At 35.8% G+C, this 23,107-nt stretch overlaps 1 protein-coding gene across 2 annotated transcripts in view; it reads right to left on the bottom strand.

The window, feature by feature from the left end:
* The window catches only part of SEC22A (SEC22 homolog A, vesicle trafficking protein), a 65,775-nt gene extending 47,546 nt beyond the window's left edge, over positions 1-18,229 (bottom strand). For both annotated transcript variants that reach the window (XM_079155342.1, XM_079155343.1), the window contains exons 1-3: positions 18,116-18,229; positions 10,098-10,296; positions 134-297 (exon numbers count right to left, since the gene is read on the bottom strand). In XM_079155342.1, the coding sequence (XP_079011468.1) occupies positions 134-297; positions 10,098-10,279 (346 nt within the window). In that variant the 5' untranslated portion in view covers positions 10,280-10,296; positions 18,116-18,229. The remainder of the gene's footprint in view (positions 1-133; positions 298-10,097; positions 10,297-18,115) is intronic.
* Between the last annotated feature and the right edge of the window lie 4,878 nt (positions 18,230-23,107).

The following is a 23,107-nucleotide window of genomic DNA, read 5'->3' as shown; positions in this document are numbered from 1 at the left end:
TACCAAATTATTCTACCAAAAGCAAGGTAGCAGAAATTCCTCTACCCCCCACTCCCTGCCAGTATTAGATGAAAAACTGCTTAGGAAGGGATGGAGACAGGATAATAAAAAGGTTAAAAAATCAGGCCCTTACCAAATTCAATGAAACAGTATGGTCTGACAGCAGTATTTGTCTTCATCATGTTATAAGTAGTAATGAACTCCTTCTGAAGCTCATCCAGGAAAGAGAAGGCGAGAACATTTGGGTAATTTTCAGTGCACAACATCATGTAGCTCACTCCCAGAGAGCTAATAAAACTACAGTATAAAAAACATTGGTTTTAAAATTTCAAATTAAATTAAGGTAATTCGTTGCTTCACAAGACTGGTTCTATACACCATAAACTGTTGCTACAGTGGCAATGATGGTATTAGCATTTATTATGTATTCCAGCGTAAATAAATAAATAAATAAAGCGACCAAAATATAATACTATTTTAAGTTGTGGATTAAAAACAGCAGATAAAAATAATAGAATGTGCTACAGAAGGGGACACACTGTGGTTCTAACATCTTAGTTACTTATCACTTGGAATAGAAAACAGGGCAAAGGATATATAAACACATAAACATTATAGAGACCTTAAAGTCTAATCCTTCACAAAGCTAGTAGAAATTAATATACTGAGTCAAGAACTATTTAAGAGATTCTGATGAAAGTTATGGACACTATCTCCAGAAAGATACCCAAACAACATAAAACTCTGCACACAATTTCAGGGAAGTCACTGATCTCATGAAGTTACCACTAACCCCAGAATCAAATCCTTTACACAATAATGAATTATGAATCATTGAGGGGTAAAAAAGAGGCATTTATTAGTTCATAATAATAACAAACACAAAAAAGGGAGGAAAAGGAAAATTCCTGTTTACAGCAGAATGCTGAACACTGACTAGTAAATGAAGGAGGTAGTGTTATCATTGGGAAAACTACCATTTTACAACCAACATAGTAAAAATTTAGATCAGGCATGTACAATCATGAATGTTAGGGAATGCTAGGGGGGAGTTTTGATGAGCATCAATACATTTGCATGGCTTTAAAAAGTCTTCCAATAGAATACTTATTAGTTCTAAGAGAAAAATATTACACCTTAGAAACTATACACACATTGACAAAGTATTTTAACATAACTAATGAGGGGCAGGTGGGCATGGAAACCTCTAAATGTGATACCCCAAGAAATATCACCTATGTAGTATTTTGAGAATGCATAATATGAATCTAATCATAAACAGCAGAATGACCAACATTCTATTTTTTCAAAGGACAAGGTATATTCTTTAAAAATCTCAATGTTGTAAAAAAGAAATAAAAATTGTGAAAATGTTTTCAATCAAAGGAGTCTAAAGAGCTATGACAACTAAATGTAATACCTAGCCCTAGTGCGCATCCTATGTCAAAGAGGGAGTAAAATGCTATAAAAGACATTTCTGAGGTCAATTGACAAAATTGGAAATCAGATAGTAGATTAAAGTATGTTAACAATATTAATTTTACTACAGTTTATCACTATAATAGTTTAAAAAAATCCCTAATCTTAGAAAATACACATTGAAATTGTTAAGAAGAAAGGGGCATGGTATTTGTAAGTTTCTCTCAAATGGTTCAGAAAAAAACAAATGAGATGGATAAAAAGGTAGGTAGAATATTAATAAAAAATGAATCTGGAAATAGGTATTATCTGTATTTTTATTCATTATTATTTTCTTATTCATATTTTTTCTGTATGACTGAATTTATTTCTAAATAAATTAAAATCTTTAAAAATTCTACTTTAAGCACTGAAACATTTAAATTAGCCATGTTATACTGAAAAAAATCTAGAATATAGTTTATTCCATCCCCCCATAATAAATAAGTAAAACACAAATTAATCCTTTTTATTAAGACACTTAAATACCCTTTTATAGTATTGTCAACACAACTACTCTAAATCAGAGATGGTAAACACAGCAGCAGGCTGTCACTCCCCACTTGTCTGCCATGCATTGCCCATCTATGACAGATCCACAATCCTGATCCACACTGAAGCACTTTCACATACTTTCTGCCTAATAATGTAAGTGCATGATATATTATCTTCAAATTTAATCTCTGAAGTAAATATGTTTACATGATTCAAATTTAAAAGGAATCAAAATGAAAAGGAACACTGGATTAAAATATTGTATCCCTTTCTTTGTTCAGAGATACCCAGCTCTCCTTCTCTCAGGTAATCCATGACTATTAACTTCTTATGTATCTTTCTACTGAGAGGCTATACATATTCAGGAAATAACTGTGCCTTTGCATGTGTGGGTGTGAACAATTTTTAATAAAAGATCATCTCAGGCAGTCAAATGATGTAAGGACAGGGGCGGTAGCGCGTGCCTGTAATCCCAGCGGCTCAGGAGGTTGAGACCGGAGGATTTCAAGTTCAAAGTTAGCCTCAGCAACTTAAAAGGCCCTAAGCAATTTAGTGACACCCTGTCTCAAAATAAAACATAAATACAGCTGGGGATGTGGCTCAGAGGCTAAATACCCCTGGGTCCAATGCCCATTACCAAAAAAGAAAAAAAAAAATGATGTAAGAGTAGCACTTAATTATTATTAATGATGTGGTATACAGTAGTGGTAAAATTGTTCTAATCTTATGCTTCTAGAGTAACCTGGAGTTCCTTTCTGAAATTACACTTAATACAATAATTTTCTCAGTGTTTTTCAAAATATAAGTTGTGGCCCATTAGTAGGTCAAATACAAGTTGCAACCCATTTGCAAGTCACAAAAGTAGTTTAGTAAGTGACATTTTCTATTTCATTTTCTTTAAGAAAAAATGAGAATAGAACTTAACAAAATATTTGGATATTGTTTCATGAAGATTTGTTTGAGTTTACTATATGTATATATGTAATATTCACAGTCAACTGCATCTCTTCTCAAAGATCATAATCAAAAAATTAGTCATAAACTTTTCATAATTTTTCTACAAGTTAATATTTTAAAAAATAAAAAATACAGGAATACAAAATACAGGTTTCCAAAGTGATTTTCTCTTCCTCCAAAAATCTTCACTGTCATTATCGAAATTCCTTGATATATCATTAGTCTTCAAATATACCACAATAAACTGAATAACTTGAACACAATTGGTGATTGCTCCCATACATTCTGGACTACCAAACAGAAGTTATATCATTATGCTCAGTAATATGACTGAAATTTTGGGACCTCATTTTTCCACATTGATGACAAGAAGCCACAGATAGTTACCTGACAGTTTATCCAATGATTTATTTTGCTTGTGCTAAATTTAACTACAGAATTGTATGTGAAATAAGGAAATCCTACTTTTTAAAGATTGTTAGCATTTACAGGAAGTCTTTATTTTACTATAATTGCATTATACTCTCTGAAAAGGCTATATGGTATTGTACATTATTATGGTTTTCCACAGTAAATTCAGCCTTATAATGCTTTCTTTGAATGAAAAGAAAGTTTCCAAAAGTATATACTGGCTCAGTTGATTTACACTTGTAATAAGCAAAAACAAAACAAACGAGAAAAACCTGCTTTGCAACCATTACTAGGACAGATTGTACTTTTTTCTTCAATACTGGGGATTGAACCCAGGGGCACTCTACCACTGACCTACATCCCCAGCCCTTTTTATTTTTTATATTGAGACAGGGTCTCTCTCTAACTTGTGGTTCTCCTGCCTCAGCCTCTGAGTTGCTGGATTACAGGCATATGCCACTGCACCCAGCTGAGGACTACTTTTGAAGTAGTCTAAAGTCACTATAGGCACTGCCACTCCCAGCCTAAGAAGCATCCAGAACTTTGCATTCTGTTCTTGTGATGCTCCCAATTCCATCTCCACTAGCCTCAAATTCTGACCTGGTTAACTCCAACTCATCCTTCACTTTTACAACTCTTCAGAGCACAAAATCTAAACTGATCCTGCCCTGATGGTTAGAGCACTATAGCTGTTATTATTCCTGAACTGTAATTGTATATGCATGTGTTTTTGTTGCAATGTCTCTCTAATAAATATGCTCCATGAAAGCAGGATGATTTCTGTTTTGTTCACCAGTGTGTTCTTAGCACCTAGAGTATTCTGTGTCTAGTATACAATAAGTGCCCAGTAAATTACTGAATTAAAAGAGTGCAAAAATGGCAAAACTTACTTATATACCCACTAAATCCTTGAACATATCAAGCACATATTGTACAATCCATGGTATTTACATAAATATGAAGCTCAATAAACACTAGAAAAAAATGACAGAATAGAGTACTATTTCACCTGCTCTTCCGGTCACTGTTCCCCAGAAGGTTTCAGGGTCCAGGTCAGTGACTCTTCAGCAGGTCCTAAGCAAGGAGTGTTCCTTGTAGATTTACTCACCTCTGCAGTAAGTACTCCCAGATGGCCTCACAGTTCTAGCAGACCTCTTCTCTCCCTTTATCACTGTTACTCCTTATGCATATGCCTGCACTGCACATGTGCGCATGCACGTGTACATATATACATTCCTCTTTTCTCTAACTTAAGTATAATTTTTTAAGTTGCCACCTTTTTCTTCCTACTTTAATTTCTTTAATTTTTTTTTTTTTTTTTTTTTTTTTTTTTTTTAATTCCCTTGAACTTCTCGGCTTCAGTGCCAGTGGGGTTGGCCTTTCTAGCTACTGCCTTTCTTATGGCCAAGAAATGTACCCAATCTCATAACATCTTTGGTTCCCTTTTCAGACACCTGCATTGCTTCTTTACATCCTTCCAGGAGCAAGTGTGTACTGAACAAGTGTGGCTGGTAGAAGTCCAACCTCCAGACAAGGGGATTTACCCCTTCTAATCACTTTGTTAAGCAACTAATTCTATCAAATGTCCGAGTCATATCACAAATGATTCCTAAAAGTCCAATAAAACTAATAAATAGTTTTAGACATTAAACTTTTCTGATAACTAATTTTATATACAGATTGTCAAAGAAACATCGCCAATTAAACATTGACATTACCAGTATAATTCTGGCCTGTTACACCAAACTAATACTTAGCAAAAACAATGATCTTCCTCTCAACATATCACAGAACACCTGGCACAGGTCTAGCATTCTACTCTAAATCTTTGATATCAAAGGCAAGCTCCCTACCTGCCAGGAAGTTGCAATACAATTACCAGGGATGTACTTGAAACAATGATAGAAAATAAGAAAAAAATGCATTTTTTAGCATGCCAAGTGACAAAATATATAGCAAACGACTTGTAAACTGATAATTCGTATTGTCATTACATATGACATATAATTTTCACCCTATAATTGTAACATTACACATAGAAAATCTGTTTATCCTTTGTGGCCACATTTGCTGGGTGCACATTCTCCAGTAGGATGTGCCATCTCTAATCTACTGTTAAAACTGCTCAGAAAATTATTTCTTCCACACTGAATTCCACTAAAATAAAGTATTTATAAACTTTTAAATATTAAATAAAAAGGGTTGATATTTATGAAAGTGAGCATGTCTTATGGTTTTTATTAACACCAAAAATGTCCAACAGGAAATAAGTTGAAAACCAATGACTTTGTTATTTGTCAATGAGACAATGAGGAGACGAGAACCAGAAAGGGAGCTCGGTAACACTGGGTATCTGCCATGTTCAGCGTAAGCCAGAAGCTCTGTGTTTTCTCACTTTCCTTTTATATGCCCAACTTGCAATTACCCTCTAATGATGACCAGTCATATCAAGCATACACAAAAGTGCCCCATGAATAAAAAAGCCATTTAAACCTCATTAAATGCAAAACAAGCATTAATATGCAATATGCTAGGCAACAGCAACTTCTAACAGAATGCTAAAGGAAAAGGTGAGATAGTTTTAAGGAGACAAAGGTAATTACACCATCAGAGGCTTGGATAAAACACCAGTTGAGCAAATTTTGCCTTTGACCTCCTTTATTTCCTTTCTTGTAGAATTAATATATCTCATAGTTCAACCTTTCCCACTACCCTACCACCACCACACCCAGGAAACAACCTAACCTTAAGACAATTGATCACAAATAACCCTGTATTACCAAAGTTTACTGCACCTAGATCTCTCTTCCCCACAGAAACTGTACTGAAAAAAATAATTAGGTTCTTAGGGAAGTTCACAAGAGCCTATTTATTTAACACATGGTGCTGAAAAACTATGTGTTTTGTCATAATAAATAGTGAAAAAAAAAAAAAAGTAATTAGACAAATTAGGAAAGCAGGATACACAGATTCTCTCCTTGCCCAAGTGGCTTGGTAGCCATTGGAGGTCTGTATTCCCCTCCCACAACTCTCCCTGCCAAAGTTCTATTCTCTAGCAAGGCAACAATGTCCTACCAGCTTTAGGCTTAATATATATTCTACTCCTCATTATTTCTCAAAATAAATAAATACATAAATAAGAGAGGATATTTCACTTACTTCTATTGCCTGGTTTATTTCCTTCTTCGCAATAAGTGAAAATAATTAGGAATGCATGCTGTCAAGAAAGGGGTTAAAGGCAAAAGGCAGTTCCCTTTTTTTTTTTTTTTCGATCAAATAATGTGAATTCTAAAGCCAAAAGACTTCAGTACAGATGTACTATTTATTGGACTTAAACTTTAAAGGATAAATATTCCTGAGTCTCATCTGCCTTTTCTATAAAAATAGGGATAACACAATAATCATGACTAAATACCCAGCATCCCTTTGGGGAATTTCCTCTAGTCCCACCACCTATTCTACATAGCTTTAGAAAATCTGCCCATCAAAGGGCTGAGTGTGACTAACTAAGAGTACTTGGTCCCTTTTAACCACAATGATTAGACCAAAATGGGCCATGACATAAGCAAAGCCAAAGTCCTGTTCTTGAAACATGGAGGGAGTAGTTTTTCAACTGGACAAAAGTAAGCCTGAAACTAACTGTGCAGTGTTTTCCAGTCTGTGAATACCTATACGAAAAAGCAAGAGTCCGTGGAAATGAAAGATTGCTAATACGAACACTGATAAACTGTTGCCACCCCAATCTTTTACAATACAGTTTTTTCTTTTGGCTCACTGCATTTTTACTTTTAATGGCCTAATAAAGCAGATACAGTTTAATATTTAACAATGGAGAAATGGGCAAATAAACTATAGTAGAAAAATCATTGCACAGCTTTTATAAGTTTTTAATTTAGAAAGCAAAATAACTATAAAACTGTATCAAGAACAACCTCAGCTACATATAAAAACACTCATAACATAGAAAAAAACTGGAAGAAAATATGCTAAGATAGTAATGATGTTTGAGTTTGGGATCATGAGAGATTTTTTTCTTTAATTTTCTTGTATGTATACAACCAGAATATTTAATTTGTATCACTTTGAGGAGGAGTCTTTTAAGATTCTTTCTCCTTTGTCTAAATATGGATTCTATCAAAATTGAGGTGGGGAAAAAGCAAAAATACTAAACACAATACTTTTTTTCCCCCTTAAGCTAATACGGTTTGTGTGTCTGCCCCTAGCAATGAGAAAGAGCTCTATTTATTAGCCATTCACAGAATTGTTGCAAAGCTTAATGGTAAATGTAGATACTTAATAATTTGGTTATTGTTGAAGTTGTTACTCCTATAATCAGAAAGTATCATCAAAGGGTAAAAGGAGTAAATAACTTTTTTATTTTTATAAACTGCATTCTGGTTCATTGTACACAAATGGGGGACATCTTTTTGTTTCTATGGTTGTGGATGATGTAGATTCATATCATTTGTGTAATCACACATGTACATAGGGTAATGATGTCTGTCTCATTTCACCATTTTTCATATTCCCCCTCTCATTTCCCTCTATATAATCTAAAGTTTCTCCATTCTTCTCTCACCCCCACACCCCCATTATATATCATCATCCACTTATCAGGGAAAACATTTAGCCTTTCGTTTTTTGGGATTGGCTTATTTCACTTAGCATGATATTCTCCAATTCTATCCATTTATCTGCAAATGCCATAGTATTATTCTTCTTTATGGCTGAATAATATTCCATTCTGTACATATACCACAGTAAAAGAAAAAAAAAAAAAAAAAAAGGTAAAAGGAAAGCCCTGCTAGAGAGACTAAACTAAAAAAGACAAGTAGGCTTAAAATAGTATTTCTGGTAGGAGGTAGCAGTTTGGGGACAAATACAAAGAAATTGACCCTCAGGCAAAGAGGTTCACAACCTCCTTGAACCTGATGTGAACCTGATGTGGTTCACAACCATTGTAAGACTTCAAGTGAACAGGCAATGAAAGAATTAAGAAATTATATTTCTTGCACTAAATTTCACAATAGGGTATGACTGACCTCCCAAATGGTATTTGTCTTTTCATAAAGTCAATGTCTCAATGTTAAAAGATATCTCAAAAATGTACACTATCATTTTCAAATCCCCCAAGTCAATCACAAAGTTTTAAGATCTCAGGTGACACAACTTAATTTTCATACATTTATCATTATTGCATTAGCCTTTGTTTTTTAAGCACTGATCTAAGTTTATTCACTAAATATTTTTTACAACTTCAGGAAAGTATCTCTCAACCTATGAAACAGATGAGTTCCTTAAAATTTCACGTAGACAGAATTGTAAAATTGCCATGGAATGTGAAAAGAAATCACAAAAACGGACACCCCTACACTCCACCCTACCCTGACCAATCAATAAGATTTCTCCAAAGTTGAAACCTTTTGGAGAAAATGAAGACTTAATTCCATGGCACTCTGAACACTGTCAAACTCCTGAAATAACCATCCCTCATTTAGCAGCTACCATGACACTGAGCAAGATACTACGCTAGCAAAAGCCATGCTCCAGGGATTGTGTGCCACTAGCTGAAGTGAAGTGCCCAGCCCCTACAGACAGATGAAATAAATCATTTTCCCAACACACAAGAGAAGAAAATTAAAGGAAAGTTCTTAACTGTAAATGTTACTAATCCCCCTATTTTATCTCTCTCAAAATTCTGGTCTTTTCCTGTCATGACAACCAGAATCTAATATGAGGTATCATCTGATTGAGCATATAAATACACATTTTGTTACTATGGTACCTCAATTTCTATAGAAATTTGAAAGCCATGATACTAAAAGATAAGGAATTAAAGATAGTATAAGCCATGGCAGATCAATTTCCTCAATGAGTTACAACCTAGTTACAGCAAATAGAGAATTTTAAAAATAAAATTTAACAAATGGCAAAAAAACAAACAAGTTCTATTTGCAACCTGTGAAGGGAATGAGATCATAAGAGAAATGTAACATTAGAAAGGAGGAAGAAAGAGATTCAAAAGAAGAAGGCTATAAACTAGCCTTTGGATAAGAGGCAATTACTGTGGCCATCAGACAAGAAAAACAGCCTATGGCAGTTTCAGGCTGTGCCACAATGTTGCTACTACAGATTCCATTAGTACTGGCAAACTCCTGGTAGATAGTTGCCCTGAGAATTTTAAAAGTTGGGTAACAAATAAATTGCCAGTTTTATTATTTCAGACTAAATTGTCATATACTATGAAAATCTCAATAAACTAGAAACCAAGACTCTTATCAATGATAGAAAATATATAAAATCCAGAGTCTTATCAGCAACTAGTTCTTTGTCAGGAACTTGTTTTTCAATCCTTTTTGAAAGTGTGGCTATAAAAACAACATATATAGAGGTTTTTCTGTGCATGGTTGTAAAAGTCATGCAATCTATTCCTTTGGAAACCTCGGAACTGTATTCTTGGATCTGTTCAGATTGGACTTCTGCTGATTTATCCTACTCCTAAACTCATTCAAAAAACATCTTCATGCATCATGCCATTTGCTTATACTAGGGAAGATAAGAAAAATCATAAAAAGCTCACTAATACGGCTGCTGGAAGAATGATGATGTGACGCCGCGATAGCTACCATTTAGTATAACTTGAGAACAATATGATTGTTGCCCAGAACAAGTTTTTCTAAACTAATCAAACCCTAATTTCTATTTTGACCACTTAAACTTCATTAAAATGACAACCACTAGGCGAGTGATTCTAATGAAACAAAGTGAAGTCTTACTTAATGTTATAATGTCCGGTTTTCAGTGTACATCTATCAGGAAGTTGAGCAAGTTTCCTTGAGAGCGCTTTAAAATACTTTCTGCACTCCTGCATTCCTGTGCTTTGTTCGTAATCAGTAGAAGCAGAAAGTGGCAGTCCATCTCTGACACGGATGACTGACGCAGATAAAATCACAGACATTTCAATCACCAGAAGACCTAAAACAAAATGAACAGCCTGGGTTAGATAAAAATTAGAGTCATCTGACAAACATATGCAAAAGTATTGGACTCACTAGTAATCACAGAATGCTAATTAGCACTAGGGATATGGTCCAGCACTTGCCTAGCATGTGTGAGGCCCTGGGTTCAATCCCCAGCACTGCGAAAAGAAAAAAGAAAAAAGAAAAAGAAAAAGAAAGGAATAACAATTAAAACAATGATATATTACACTTTACTTAACAAATATGTTTTCTAAAAATTAATTATTCCTTCTGTCTGGCATTCTCATAAGTACAAGTTAAAGAAAAAACTGGCATAAATATCATTCTGAAAATAATTTGGCAATTTTTGACAAGAGTTTTAAACCATTTATACCCTTTGACCTCAATAAATTTAAATATATAATCTATCCTGAGGAAAATAATCAGAGAAACAAAGACATTCTTCCACTCAAATAACTGAAAACAACCTAAAATTTTACAAGATAATGGTTAAGTAAATTATAGGATACACACATAACAAAATGCAGTACAGTAACTAAAAGTTTACTGTTTGTGAAAAAAAGTTTGCTAATGTGGTAAAACACTGATATATTAAATAAAGAAAAAAAGGCAGGATTAAAAACTATTTTTTTTCTTCACAAAGACAAAGGAAAAGGGAAGGGGAAATGAAGAGAGATACAGGAAAGATGCCAAAATCAGAATAATGCTCTCCAGGAAAGAGTATTATGGGGATTTGTTCTATAATTTTCTAAATACTGATAAAATTCTACAAGGGGCATATTCTTTAGAATCAGAAAAATAATTTTTATTTAATATAAATCCTAAAGCTTTTTTCATGTTCTCAATCCTTTTTACCAAAAAGTAAATCATAACAGTCTCTTTTATTGGATTCAGGTCATGCTTTACAAAAACAGATAAAGCATTTCACAGGTCTGGGTCTGAAAGAAATTGGGTAAACAAATTTTGATAAAACACATTGTAGTTCTCAAACTTTAGCTTGTATAAGAACTTGGAAGCCTAGTTATATAGATTTCCAGGCCTACCCCCCAAAATTTTGATCATTGATTGTGGGGTGGGCTTTGAGAATCTTCAATTTTAACTAATTCCGAAGGTGATTACTATTCTTCTTAAGGACCATAATTTGAAAATTGCTGAAATATACTTAACATACGCTTGGGAAGTATCATCACATGCCTCATTTAATCTATCAATCAAACTATCCTTTCCCAGACTGTCCTGCTTAAATTTCATTTTGGCAAAAGAAAAAGAAATTCCTAAATTTTAAAAGACAAAACCCCAGTTGAAACCTGCTCATTCTTTTCTTAACCTTTATTTATTTGTTGGTATTTCTATGTTAGCTATATCTTCCTTGATTAGAGATGGAAGAAGAAAACTGCACCAAAATCTAAAGTCATTTCATGTCTAACATTATGAATGAAAAAAAAAAAATCACTGAATTAAAATATGTCTATCAGCTGAGATTAAGTGATAACTTCTTTGGCAGGCCATCCGAGTGCAGTGTCACTAAGTGCTTCTTTACCAGCAGTAGAGGCATGTGGTAAAAAGTAAAAAATGTGATTACAATTTCAGATATTTTTTCAGAGATATTGTATCTCATAGACTAAATAAATCTTTACCTGTCCACTTCAGATAGGTCAAAACTATCCCATTCCAAAAGTGAAAAAAACAGCAACACATCAAAATATGAACAGAAAACCAAGTGGTATAGTTTAGAAATCAGGAGTTGCTAGTTTTCATTGCTGTAGGAAGTCCAAATTCGACTGCCCTGTTCACAGTGGTAACATCTGACAAGAATTAACCCAATAAAGGTAATGCATTAAATTTACTACTTTCTTTTCTCTTTTCATGAGGAAAGAGGAATAATCTCTAGGTATTAATATGTCATTACCCTTTAACATTTTTCTCCTACAATAATTTATAAGGAAAAAAAACAGCAACAAATAAAACCTAACTTTTTACTATAATGAAATTTGAACTAAAGCCCTAGTGTTACATATCGAAATCAGTGTTTTTCCCCAGTCGTCCAGTTTCTTCCTTCTCTTAAAAGCAGTATCAAGAGAGCCAGGCCAGGCATGGTGGCACATGCCTTTAATCGCAGCAACTTGGGAGGCTGAGGCAAGAGAATGGCAAGTTTGAGGCCAGCCTCAGCAACTTAGAGAGGCCCTAAGCAACTTAGCAAGACCATGTACCCTGTATCAAAAGAAAAAGAAAAAAGACTGAGAATGTAACACAGTGGAAGAGTGCACCGTGTTAAATCCCTAAAAGAGAGAGATGTGATCCCCGAAGATTTGAATAATCTATACAATGAATGCAGCTTTTAAAATATAACATTTATTAAACCATAATTGTAACATTTAGCCTAAGTATAAGAAAGGAGGAAAATACCTTATCTTTTATGCCTGACCTTTCTAAAGTCCTAACAGAAGTATTAGGAGATTTATTAATAGATTGCCAACTTTCAGTCTTCTAAATTACTCTTTTTTTTTTTCTTAATGACTTGGAAGACCGAAAGATATGGTTCATTCTTAAAACAGACTGAGAAAACTTGTTCTTATCAATTTGTAAATTCCATTCACTGAATAAGTACTTACTGAGTATCTACTGTATGCTAGGGATTAGGAATATGCTTCATTCCTACTATCAAGAAGCATGCCCACAAAAAGGTACACTCATATATTGCTGGTGGGATTGCAAATTGGTGCAGTCACTCTGGGAAGCAGTATGGAGATTTCTTAGAAAACATGGAATGGAACTACCATTTGACCCAGTTATCCCACTCCTTGGCCTATATCCAAAGGACTTAAAATCAGGATACTACAGTGACACAGCCACATCAATGTTTATAGCAGCTCAATTCACAATAGCTAAATTGTGGAACCAACCTAGATGCCCATCAACAGATGAAAGGATAAAGAAATTGTGGTATATATATATGCAATGGAATATTAGTCTTAAAGAAGCATAAAATTATAGCATTTGCAGGCAAATGGATGAAGATGGAAAATATCATGCTAAATGAGATAAGCTAATCCCATAAAACCAAAGGCCAAATGTTTTCTCTGATAAATGGAAGCTGATACATAACAGGGGGGCGGATGGGGGGTAAAAGAAGAACGGAGGAACTTTGGATTGTATAGAGGGGAATGTGGGGAGGGGAGAGGGCAGGGGATGAGAAAGATGGTGGAATGAGGCAGACATCATTACCCTGTGTACATGTATGATTACATGAACGTTGTGACTCTACATCGAGTATAACCAGAGATATGAAAAGTTGTACTCCATTTGTGTACAGTGAATCAAAATGCTTTCTGCTGTCATATATAACTAAATGAACAAATAATAAAAAAATAAATTAAATAAACATCTGCAAAATAGAGAGGTTCAAGTGAAAAGAACAAATACAACACAGACTTTACTGACCACCAGTTTATTAAATGGAAATTTTTACTTAATCTTGCATTTCAGATATTTCTAATACATACTTTGGGTAGGTAACTGAAAGCAGAACGTAGTAGTTCTATTCCCTGCCAAAATTCTTAAGGTTTTTAAAGGACCATTTTCATTTATCAGTGAGAGAAAATTTTTCCTGAGGAGAAAAATTAAATCTCTTCCTCCTAGAGTAATTTGATCTAGTATCCAAAACAGCTTAATTTAAGGAAACTAATTTAAGGATGATGCTGGATATGATCGCTCATGTCCATTAGCCCAGCAAATGGGGAGGCTAAGGCAGGAGGATTTATAAGATCAAGGTTAGCCTCAGCAACTTAATGAGGTCCTCTCTGAAAATAAAAAATAAAAGAGGCTAGGTTTATAGCTTAATGGTAAAGTGATCCTGGGTTCAACTCAGAGTAGAAAAAAAGAAAGAGAAAAAGAAAAAGAAAGGAAGAAACTGGGATGTCCAAAGAACCATATCAGGCTTAACTAATTTGTACAGACTCCAATTACCTTAGGATAAACAGCAGTATCTTCTCTATCAACTCAATAAACATACCCCCCACTTCTTCCCTTTGAATTCTTACCATGGTTTATTTTTAAACAAACAAAACCAAAACTCCAATTTTATTTGAACTATGCTAGTAGTAAAAGGAATCTGCTCATATCAAGGCCAAGCTAGGGTTAGAGTCCAGGGAGAGTCACGGTTAAGAAAACCAATGAAGAACCAGCAGAACTATGAAAAGCAAAAGGTTACAACAATTGCATGGGGAGATTTGAGAGCGTAGTAGTTTTTATTTTATCAGGGCCATAGATAAATTGTTAAGCCACACTTAACAAAGAAAAATATTACATCTGCCTTTAGATAACAGAAAACACATATGCTATCTTGAGTAGTCAACTTTATTTCCCTTCCTTTCCCCAACAGCAACTATTGGAAGGAAAAGCCCAAATTAGACTATGTGTAGAAGTATAAAGGCTGGGGAAAATAAAATCCTACATGCCAAACAACTAAATGGTTTGCGACCATCCCAGGATTACAAAATGCCGACTCCTCTCCTTCAGCTTATGAGGTAATGATTATAGGCCCAAAGTATCTGGAAGGCATTGCTCAATAAGGATCAAAACCCAACATAGGAGTAGTTTGGAGTTTTGCTTTCTGATACTAAGGCTCAAACCCAGGGCTACTGTTGAGTTACACCCCCAATCCTCACTCCTCTTTAAAAATTAAAAAAAAAAAATTTATACAAGGATCACTCATAATTTTAGTTCATCATTTACCAAATTTTAGTCACCTAAGCAACACTTTCAGAATACTTTACCTTATCTGCATCCCACCTGTACTAATACTATATTTACCAAATATTAGTCTTTCAAGTGACTTTTTAACAATACTGTGAAATCAGTTTTAAGACATCAGGTTTTTCTCCCTATTTAAATTGAAATAAAGAAGAAATGTTTTTGTTTCATTTAAATATGCATGCATGAAAATTTTTGGAGAATTATTTTTTGAATGTCCATCTGCTTATTCAATTATCTTATGTATGTGATGGTACCAAAGTCTGAGAAACAGTAACATGGTACACATTAATTTATTCAGTACTAGCTGAATCAGGTGCAGTGGCACACGCCTATAATCCCAGCAGCTCAGGCAGCTGAGGCAGGAGGATCACAGGTTTGAAGCCAGCCTCAGCAACTTAGCAAGACTATAAACAATCTACTGAGACCCTGTCTCAAAATTAAACAAACAAAAGAACTGGGGATGTGGCTCTGTGGTTAAGTGCCCTTGGGTTTAATTCCTAGTTGACTACTCAAGATAGCATATGAATTTTCTGGTATCTAACAGCAGATGTAATATTTTTCTTTGTTAAGTGTGGCTTAGCAATTTATCTATAGCCCCGATAAAATAAAAACTACTACTGCTCTCAAAGCTCCCCATGCAACTGTTGTAACCTTTTGCTTTTCATAGGTCTGCTGGTTCTTCACTGGTTTTCTTAAAAAAAGTACTATCTGAAATCAGTGGAATCAGTGTGGGGATTGACTACATAATTGTGATGCACAGGATGGGCAGACTGACTTAACTTAATTAGCTATATTAACTGTGATTACACAGGGTGGGAGCAGACTGAATAAAAAGAGGGTAAGGCGAAAAGTACTAAGGTATCAGGATTTATTCTGTGCTTTGCCTGTGCCCCTACCTCACAAGCAGTCTTTGATGCTATTACAAGTGCTTGCACTGTACAGTGTGTATAAGACCTTAGGCTCTACACAGATTATACCCACATCTGGTAACAAGGGATCCAACATATGAGCAAATGTGTCCATGCCCAACATTTGTGTAGCTCCACACAGTTCACAGACACACAGGCCTAACCTTCATTTTATAGATGACAAAACAGCAGCTCACTTTACCAAGTGCTAGCACGTGGCAGAAATGGTACTTAACCTAAGTTTCTTATATCTCTACATTACTGTGCTTTATCAGTCTCCACCAAACCAACAAGGGACCAAAAAAGAAAAGGAAAGAAAAGAAAAAACAAAGAACCTAACTGCTCATTTTATAATAATAATAAAATAACAGCTTATACCTTCTTTAAAAGGCAGTACAACACGGTAGTTAAAGTCAGGCTCTGGAGTCAAACTGCTCAGGTTCAAATCCAGGCTCTACCACATACCAGCCATGTAACCTTGGGCAATCTTCACCTTTCTAAATCTAAATTTCCTCACCTGTAAACTGATAGTCTACCTCATACAGCTTTCTTTTTTTATTTTTTTTCAACATTTTTTTAAGTTGTCGATGGACCTTTATTTTATTCATTCATTTATATGCAGTGCTGAGAATTGTACCCAGTGCCTCACACATGCTAGGCAAGTGCTCTACCACTGAGCCACAACCCCAGCCCCACAGGGCTTTCTTAAAGATATTAACAATATCTACGGCAAAGGATCATGTAAAGCACCTGACGTTGCCTTGTAAAATACTAAAAGTACTATATTATGTATTTGCTATTCTTACTACTTACTTTTTACCCTCTATGAATTAGACACTTTGTACATGTTACCTCATTTAAGCCTTCCAATAATCTGTAAGGTGGGCATTATTAGTTCTATTTTACCTCTGAGGAAACTCAACCCAGAAAGGTTAAGCATTTTTTTTCCATCCCTATACTATTAAGTAAGGGCTTAAGTTTATGACTAATTCTCACAACTCCGAGACATTACTCCTAAACATATCGAAACTTCTTACATGGAGAGGATAGTCATAGGTACTTCTAGGTTTCTTTCATACACCAGCATAAAATACTTAAATTTTAATCAGTCACACAACAAAAACAACAACGACAAAAACAAACGAACAAAAAAAACCCCACTAAACTGATGTGATCATTCTCAGCACAGAAGACGTCCAGATGTCCCACCAACTTAGGGCATGGTGACAGGTGTCAGATTCAAATTCTAAACAATGTACAAGAAAGTGTAGATACTGTAGGTAGAGTTTAGGTACTGCCTATTGCTTACAATCTTGGCATATGGGCAAATACCACTAACATGGAAAGTGATTCATAGTTATAAGAAGTGGTTGTGCTACCTATCAGCTGGTATCCCGTCCAATGTAGTAGCTGAGGATTTGGCTCTGGGCTGGGCTTTGCCTTATCTGAATAGGTACAGGAGGGGATGGATCTGAAGCGCTTCTCTGCCCAGGTGGATGATCCAGGAGACTAAGCAGCAGAAGAAAGGTCTAAAGCTGTTTTCACTGACAGAAAGATTCAAACCAGCTCGGACTCGGCCTTCAGTTTCGGACACCTCCACTCATGGAACCAACTGCTCAGGTCTGCCATATCGTTCTCAAAGTGCCATTAACAAGGCCTCAAGGGGTTTCCGGGAGCCAACACGGGCAAATCTTTGGGCTCGAAACTCATTCAATCTCCACAAAACGCAAAGTAAGCCACCGGTTCAAGTCCTAGCCTGCCTAATAGAAATAGGAAATGCCACCTCGAGCCCTCTCGGGCCACCTAACAGCCTAGATGTGCTAGACATCTGGGGCCAAGGGTGCCCCTACCATCACCTGCTGACAGCACAGGGCGACTGTCTTTCCCCTTGAAGACTCTACTGTCCGGGGCAGGCCCGCCGAGGAGCAACCGCCGCCCGCGCGGCCCACAGACCCAAGGCGCAGAGAGGACAGGGTCCCTGCATGCCCACACCTCCAGAGCTCCGCTACCCCAGGGACACCCCGTGGCACGGATTCGGTTCCTGCCCGAGACAGGCCGGGGTGGAAAAGAGAAAAGTAGGGGAGCCGACGGCCAGGGGTCCGAGCAATCCTGTGTAGCTAGAGAAGAGGACTAGAAGGGGCCGGGCAGTACCTGTCGAGCCAGGACCCGCAGCTCCGAGTGACGCGCCACGCAGTGCATTGTGGGGCCGGGAGTGGCCTCTCCACAGGGCAATCCCGCGTCCAACGTGGCTGGCGCCGGCGGAGTTAAACCCCACCCCCGCTCCCTCGGCTCGCCCCGGCCAATCAGATTCCGTGGGAAGTACTCGCCGACCCGCCCGCTTCCGGGATCCGCTTTAGTCCCGCCCGCTCCCTGAGAGATTGGCAGCCTCTCGTGCACCGGCGCTGGGAGATTGCCTAAACCTGTGGGAGCAGAACTATGCTATCCCTCAGAAACAAAGCTAATCTTCCCCGCCGGCCTATATCTAGAGGCAGTTTGTTTCTCACGCGTGAACCTAAAACAAAAGCTTATACGAGGAACAGGAAGAAAATTACCTTCTGGATGAGCAAGAAAAGAACCTTTCCCCATTTACCACCTGACACAGGAAGGAAGCTAACCATGGCAGAGAAGTGCCAGATGCTGGCTCTATGGCCCCTTCCAGACCTCACGTGGCTATGCATTATTAAACAAGCATTCACTGAGAGTCTAAGAGGCGACAAACATCTTGTTAGACTTTGGTTACAGGACAGAACATAGTATTAGATGGAATTTAAGATGTCGTAGGAATAAGAGATATTAAAACAAATTGTTACATCATATAAATTGTGATCAGTATTAGGAAGAAAATTTTTTTATTTGTTCTTTAAAAAAATGTATGACAGTAGAGTGTATTTTGACATACATACATGAAGTATAACTTCCCATTTTTGTGGTTATACATAATGTGGAGTTTCATTGGTCTTGTATTCATATATGAACATAAGAAAGTTATGTCTGATTCATTCTACTATCTTTCCTAGTCCCATCTTCCTCCCTTCTCTTTATTCTCCTTTGTCTAATCCAATGAACTTCTATTCTTCCTGACCCCTTATTGTGTGTTAGCATCTACTTATCAGAGAAAACATTTGACCTTTGGTCTTTTGGGGATTGGTTTATTTTACTTAGCATGATAGTCTTCAGTTTCATTCAGTTATGCAAATGCTATAATTTCATTCATGAAGAAAAATTAAAGATGTAATGAGAGATTAATTTTGGACTGTCTACGAAAAGCCCTCTGAATTAAGTGCCTTTAATGCTTCAGAAATATTAAAGAACCTCATAGGTCAAGGAAACCATGCTAGCTAGTCGGCTGAAAGAACTTGGAATGTTCTAGGAATAGAAAGAAAGTTGTGTGGTTGAGTATGGCAAGGAGAAGTTTGGGCTGAGTCAAAGCAGGAGTTAGATCATGCTGGCTCTTATTGACCATACTATATGTTTCAGGCTGTAATTTGGAAGGTATCCTCAGGTGAATGGGAAGCTAATAAAGACTGTTAAGTAGGACCTAATTTACATTTTTAGAAGCACACTTGGCTCTTTGTGGGAGATAGGGTGGAAGAGGGCAAAAAGGGTTACTGGAAGACCAGTTCGGAGGCAGTTGCATTGATCAAGGTCACAAATCATGGTGACTTAGAGTAGGATAATGGCAGTAGAAACAGAAAAATGTGGATAATTTCAAGATATCTATAAACTGGAGGTGGAATCCAAGGAATGTAATGAATTAGTTTGCCAGGAAGGAACAAGAAAAGAGGAGTATTAAGGATGACTCCTTAAGTAATGGATTACGAAGCCATTTATTGATTCAGAGAACATAAAAGGAGGAGTAAATCATTTTGAATATGCTAAATTTGAGGTACTTATAAATGGAGAAGTCACACAGTTTGGGATAAGTATGTCTAGAGTTCAGAAAAAAGATTTGGGTGAATTTTATAAATGTAGTTGTTGGAGTGAGTTCATCTGGCTGTTCTACTCTTAGAAGTACATTCAACAGAAACATATTCATATGTTCACCAAAAGATATATGTGTGTGTGACTGTTCCTAAGATGAATAAACTTTAGAATATTCACATAGTAGAATACAAGGAAAAAGAAGAAACAATCTACAACTCTACACAAAGCATGGATGAATCAGAATCACAAAACTGAGTGAAATAGATCAGACACAAAAAATGCATACAACACTATATAATTTTCAACGTCAAAAATATTACATAGTTATAGAAGTTGGAATATTGCTTACCCTCAGGTAGTGCTCATATTTTAAAAAGAACATGAAGGGGCATGGTATATTCAACTAATGAAAATTCACCAAGTTGTAGGTCTATAATTTGTGCGTTTTTCAGTATTTTATTATTCAAAAGAAAGTTTACATTTTTAAAATGTTAAGGGTAATCCAGCCATAATTAAGTACTACCAGGAGTCTAAGTCTCTACCATAAGCAATAGAAAACAAGACTAAGTCTATGAGAGGAGAGCATTCAGGCATTGCAAGATTATGATTCTGGACAGAAGAAAAACAAATAAGATGAACCCCAAACTTTCTCCAGATTGCTTTCTGAAGTTATTTACCTAGGCAAAGACTTTTCAGCTTTGTTTGGGCTAATTTAGCCTTACTCCTACAGTATGACCTTTCTGGCGTCTCTCTACCAAATGCCCAGGTTTTTAATAAGATGTCCGAATTCCAACTAGTCAGAAATTGAATGTTTCCAAGTTCTATTCAAGTTCTATTAGTTGTTCAGTTTAAATTTCTTAGTAATTGTTATTAACCAGGCTCATAAAGCCTACCCTAAAGCCTACACCAAAGTTTTCCACACAAAAGGAAGAAAAAGTACCAGAAAGGTGAATATATGAATTGACATGAAGATTTTTCTTCTTGTAAAAATCTATCTTATGTAATTAACTATTTAAAGAAAAATAGTGACCTTTTTTTGAAGTTTATATCAAAAAAGTAAAACATGTTAACAATATCATAAAGGAAGGAGAAAAGGATATACATAGTTGTTCTTCTGCATTCCTCAGGGATTGGTTCCAGGACCTCCAGAATTTTGGTATCTGAAGACACTCAAGTGCCTTATATAAAATGCCATAGTATTTGCATATAACCTATGCACATCCTCCTGTGTGTTTTAAATCATCTCTTGCTTATGGTATAATACCTAATACAATGTCAATGCTATGAAAATAACTTAAGGAATAATTACAAGAATTAAAAGTCTGTACATGTTCAGTACAATGAAAACTTCTTCCCAAAATATTTAAAACTGCACTTGTTTGAATCATGGATGTGGAACCTATGGATATGGAGAGCTGACTATACCATTACAAGGTTCTTACATCATAATGAAGTAATATGATATTATTTGAAGGTAGAATGTGATAAAAAGAAAAAATAAGGTACCTAAAAACTAATAATCCAATATAAAGATTAAGATTAGAAAATTATAAAATAATTAATTCAGAAGAAGACAAGAAAAAGGGGGAAGTGGAACAAATAACAAGACAAATAAAAAGCAAATAAGGATTTAAACCTAACCATAGTAACAATTATAATAATGTAAATGACCTCAACACTACAATTAAAAGGCAAATATTGTCCTGTTGGATTTTTTTAAAAGGCATTACCCAACTATATGCTCTCTACAAGAAGCCCACTTTAATGGTAAAAGCATAAATAGGTTAAAAGTAAAAAGATAGAAAAATGAAAAGCCAATCACTAATTTTAAAAAAGTGAAAGTAGACAGGCCCAGTGATGCATGCAAGTAATCCCAGCAACTTGGGCAGCTAAGGCAGGAGGATCCCAAGTTCAAAGTCAGTCTCAGCAACTTAGCGAGGCCCTAAGCAACTCCGCGAGACCCTGTCTCTAAATAAAATATAAAAAAGGGCAAGGGATGTGACACAGTGGTTAAGCACCTCTGGGTTCAATCCCCCATACCAAAAATAAATAAATAAATAAAAGGAAGTGGTTATATTAATATCAATGTGAAATTCAGAACAAGGAATATTATCAAAATTAAGGAGGGATGTTTTCTAATGCTAAAGAGTTTTTTCATCAGGAAGTTAAAAATAGGTATGCTTATAACAATAGAATTTCAAAGTACATTAAGCAAAAACTGATAAAACTGAAAGGACAAATAGATAGGTCCAGAATTATAGTTGAAGATTTCAGCACTCCTCTCTCAGTAACTAATAGAACAAGTAGAAAAAAATCAGAAAAGATTTGGAAGACATTAACAGCACTATCAATCAACTTAATGCAATGACATTCAAAGGACTCTTCATCAGACGACAATAGAACACACATTCTTTTCAAGTGCACCCAGGATACTCACCATGATAGATCATATACTGGGCCACAGAAATAATTTTAAGAAATGTGGAGCAAAAGAAACTATATGCTAAAAAGTACATTCTGTGGTTTTTATTTATATGAAGTTCTAAACAAGTAAAACAGATCTACAGTGAAAAGAAAGTCACAAAATGCTTGCCTCTAGGGGTTGGGGTTGTGGCTCAGTGGTGGAGCGCTTGCTTTACATGTGTGAGGCAGTGGGTTTGATCCTCAGTACCACACAAAAATAAATAAATTAAATAAAGATATTGTGTCCATCTACAACTAAAAACAATATTTTTAAAATACGGTCGTTATAGCAGTTGGGTGACTGGAAAGGGCATGAAGGAACTTTCCAGAGTGATAATAATGTTCTATATCTTGATATGGCTTTGGGACACACAAATGTATGTATTTCTAAGAACTCAATGAATTATTCACAAGATTTTTTTCATATCATTGTGTATTTTACCTCAAAAATGGCATATAAATATCGAACTCTAATTTGCAATTCAGAAAGAAATTTCTGTGTCTTCTAGGCTTGAGCAAATGAGTATGTATATTGAGAAAGTGGAGTCAGGTTTACCATATTAGGAAAAGGAGTTCAGAAAAAGGAGTTACCTAAAACTGAACTGCTTAAAACAGGAGTGGTGGTGTGGACCTGAAAGTCCCAGCTACTCAGAGGCTTGAGACAGGATTGCCAGAATGGGCAACATAGTGAGACCCCCATCTCAAAAAAATAAAAGAGTTACCAAACATACGGAAGTGAAGTACCATTTCTACTCT

This window comes from Sciurus vulgaris, assembly GCF_902686455.1.
Source record: "Sciurus vulgaris genome assembly, chromosome: 10".
Taxonomy (NCBI): domain Eukaryota; kingdom Metazoa; phylum Chordata; class Mammalia; order Rodentia; family Sciuridae; genus Sciurus; species Sciurus vulgaris.
Note: the sequence above shows the minus strand (reverse complement) of the source record. Positions and strands in the feature narration are given on the sequence as shown.